The sequence below is a fragment of the Poromitra crassiceps genome (genome assembly GCF_964638095.1).
Source record: "Poromitra crassiceps genome assembly, chromosome: 8".
NCBI classification, from domain to species: Eukaryota; Metazoa; Chordata; class Actinopteri; order Beryciformes; family Melamphaidae; genus Poromitra; species Poromitra crassiceps.
In genome coordinates, this window is record NC_139629.1 from 35,602,914 (window position 1) to 35,605,303 (window position 2,390).

Below are 2,390 nucleotides of genomic sequence, written 5' to 3' on the forward strand. Positions count from 1 at the left end.
TGTTGCCTATAGCCTTTAGCAATTCAAAATGAGCATGCTGTATGGATTGATGGATTGATGGAGGCTGTGCTAAATAGACAAGCTTGCATTGCACCCCCCCCCCCCCCCTCACACACACACACACACACACACACACACACACACACACACACACACACACACACAGAGGGAGAGAGGGAGGGAGAGAGAGAGGGGGAGAGAGAGAGGGAGGCAGGTCTATAGGGTTGCTCGAACGACGACGCTATTTCAGCTCCAGTATTAATCTACTCCTGCTCCTTTACATTTCCCGTGTCTGATGTAGGATAACGCATTCTTTTCAGATGGAGTATTATTATTACGCGTTATTATTATCCGAGCCTGGAGATTGTTCGCCTTTCCTCATCTTTTCGCTCCTGCACGCTCCCTCCTCTCCTCGCTCCTCCACCGCACACAGATAGATGTATTTTGTAGCGCTTGTTTCTCGCAGTAACAACCCATGTCTGTGTGCATCATCCCACCGCCGCCTCCCTGCGCTCCCAATAGATGGTGCAAGTCAAAATGTCCAAATCGCCTGTAGACCCTCTGTCTGCTGTGGAACCCGCATCTCAGTCACACTATTTCCAGGTAAGTGGTCTGCACATTTCCCTCAGCATCGCCGAGGCATAATGTCTTCTTGCTACTTGTTGTTGAAATGCGTCGCGTTGGCAAGCTACTTTTTTTTTTTTTTTTTTAACCTCCGCCTGCCATCATTGAAACTGCAGATCGATGCCAATGTCGGCATGATCGGGAGAAAGCCAACGGGCATGATGATAATATAAAGTAGGACCAAATAAAATCTCGCTACACACAGGTTGATGTTTTTGTTTCAACTCGCATCAGATCAGGCCTTATGGATTCTGCACTGACCCCCCCCCCCCCCAACGCTTTTCCCTACGCTCCGCATGATATGAATATGATACAACGGTATGGAAACCAGTGCAGATCAGCATCGTGATGGTGGGACGCGACCGGTATGCTGGTTTCCCTCTCCTGAGGTGCAGGCCGTGACTTGGACTCACCTGTAGCCCATAATTATAACGGGCCTACGAGCGCGCTAACTAGCTGTTGCAAAAATCACCTTTTTTTAATTGGCTCTGTAGTCTGTAGCAACAGGCCAGAGGAAACACAACTAGCATCACCATTTAAGGCTACATCATGCAGAGTTGTACAGACGGGATTGTCTCAATGGTCGACTGGTTAGCGTGTTCGACTTGAGTATGAAAGAGCATGTATCAGACCCGGGTTCGATTCCCCCAAATACTCAACACAAAGGACGCAAAATGATAAGGGAGGTAGTGTAACTACTACTTCGACCCGGGTTACGTATAAGGTATAAGGAGAGCACGCTGGCCCTTGGCCATTGAGATAATCCCTTTAACAAAGTTATACAGATTTTTACTGGTCTTAAATTAATTTTGATGGTAACAAAGATATTTATTTAGTCTACAGGAATTCCTTTCTCCACATCTCACTTTACGTTGCTCAAAACTGCCTCTTTGTTATCTGTTTTTAGAAATGTGTAATATCACTATTTTATGTGTTATTCCTACTGTTGTATTGGTGGAGGATCTATCTATCTATCTATCTATCTATCTATCTATCTATCTATCTATCTATCAAACACTTTCCTCCATTTCCTCCATGCAGAGAACTCTCTCTCTCTCCCTCTCCTTTCTTACCGGTGTGTGTGTGTGTCTCTCTCTCTCACCACAGCTGCCCAGGAAGTTGCCTAAACGGAAGAGTCGCTTCAAACGCTCAGATGGCAGCACATCCTCTGACACAACATCCAGCTTCATCAAGCGGCAGGTGAGCTCTCCCAGTCTTTCTTCCTCGACATGGACCTGACATTGTGTCCTGTCACATCTCCCTCACTATCTTGCAGGCGATCACGCTGATTTTGAATGAGATAATGCATGATCCAATATCATGTGCTGATTTAAAAGCTATCAGTTCTCTGAAGATGCTCCTTGAGCAAAACAGCCATGGTGCTGCGCTGTCATCTACTCTAGTTCCTATGACGTATGTTCAGTGCTGAGCACAGATTCATCTGTTGGACTCACAGAAGTTAGACAATGATATTTGTATTTGTGTCATTTCATCATCCTGATATGTTGTGATAAATACATTGACATTTCAGGCTCTACACGTCTTCATCCACATAGTTGTAATTGCCCCTTTGCCCAGTAGAGTGCAGCAATAACCTTGAAAGTGACAGTGTGTTACAACCAAATCCCAACACAGCCCAGTTTTTTTAATTAATGTTTTCAGGTCAAGCAGGCGCGAAAGGCTGGGGCGGAGATTTGGTGTTATTTATGAAAATCTCTGCCACTGAGAAAGAGAAGGGGAGGGAAGTTTCCAGGCTAAGATGAACT

The 2,390-nt window shown here is 45.5% G+C and overlaps 1 protein-coding gene across 1 annotated transcript in view; it reads left to right on the top strand.

Moving 5' to 3' along the window:
• Positions 1–522: 522 nt before the first annotated feature.
• LOC310781198 (voltage-dependent L-type calcium channel subunit beta-3-like) overlaps positions 523–2,390 on the top strand; it is a gene marked incomplete at both ends in the record, with an annotated part of 19,354 nt that continues 17,486 nt past the window's right edge. Inside the window, 2 exons of the mRNA XM_083641750.1 lie at positions 523–603; positions 1,732–1,824. Of these exons, the coding sequence (XP_083497876.1) occupies positions 523–603; positions 1,732–1,824 (174 nt within the window). The remainder of the gene's footprint in view (positions 604–1,731; positions 1,825–2,390) is intronic.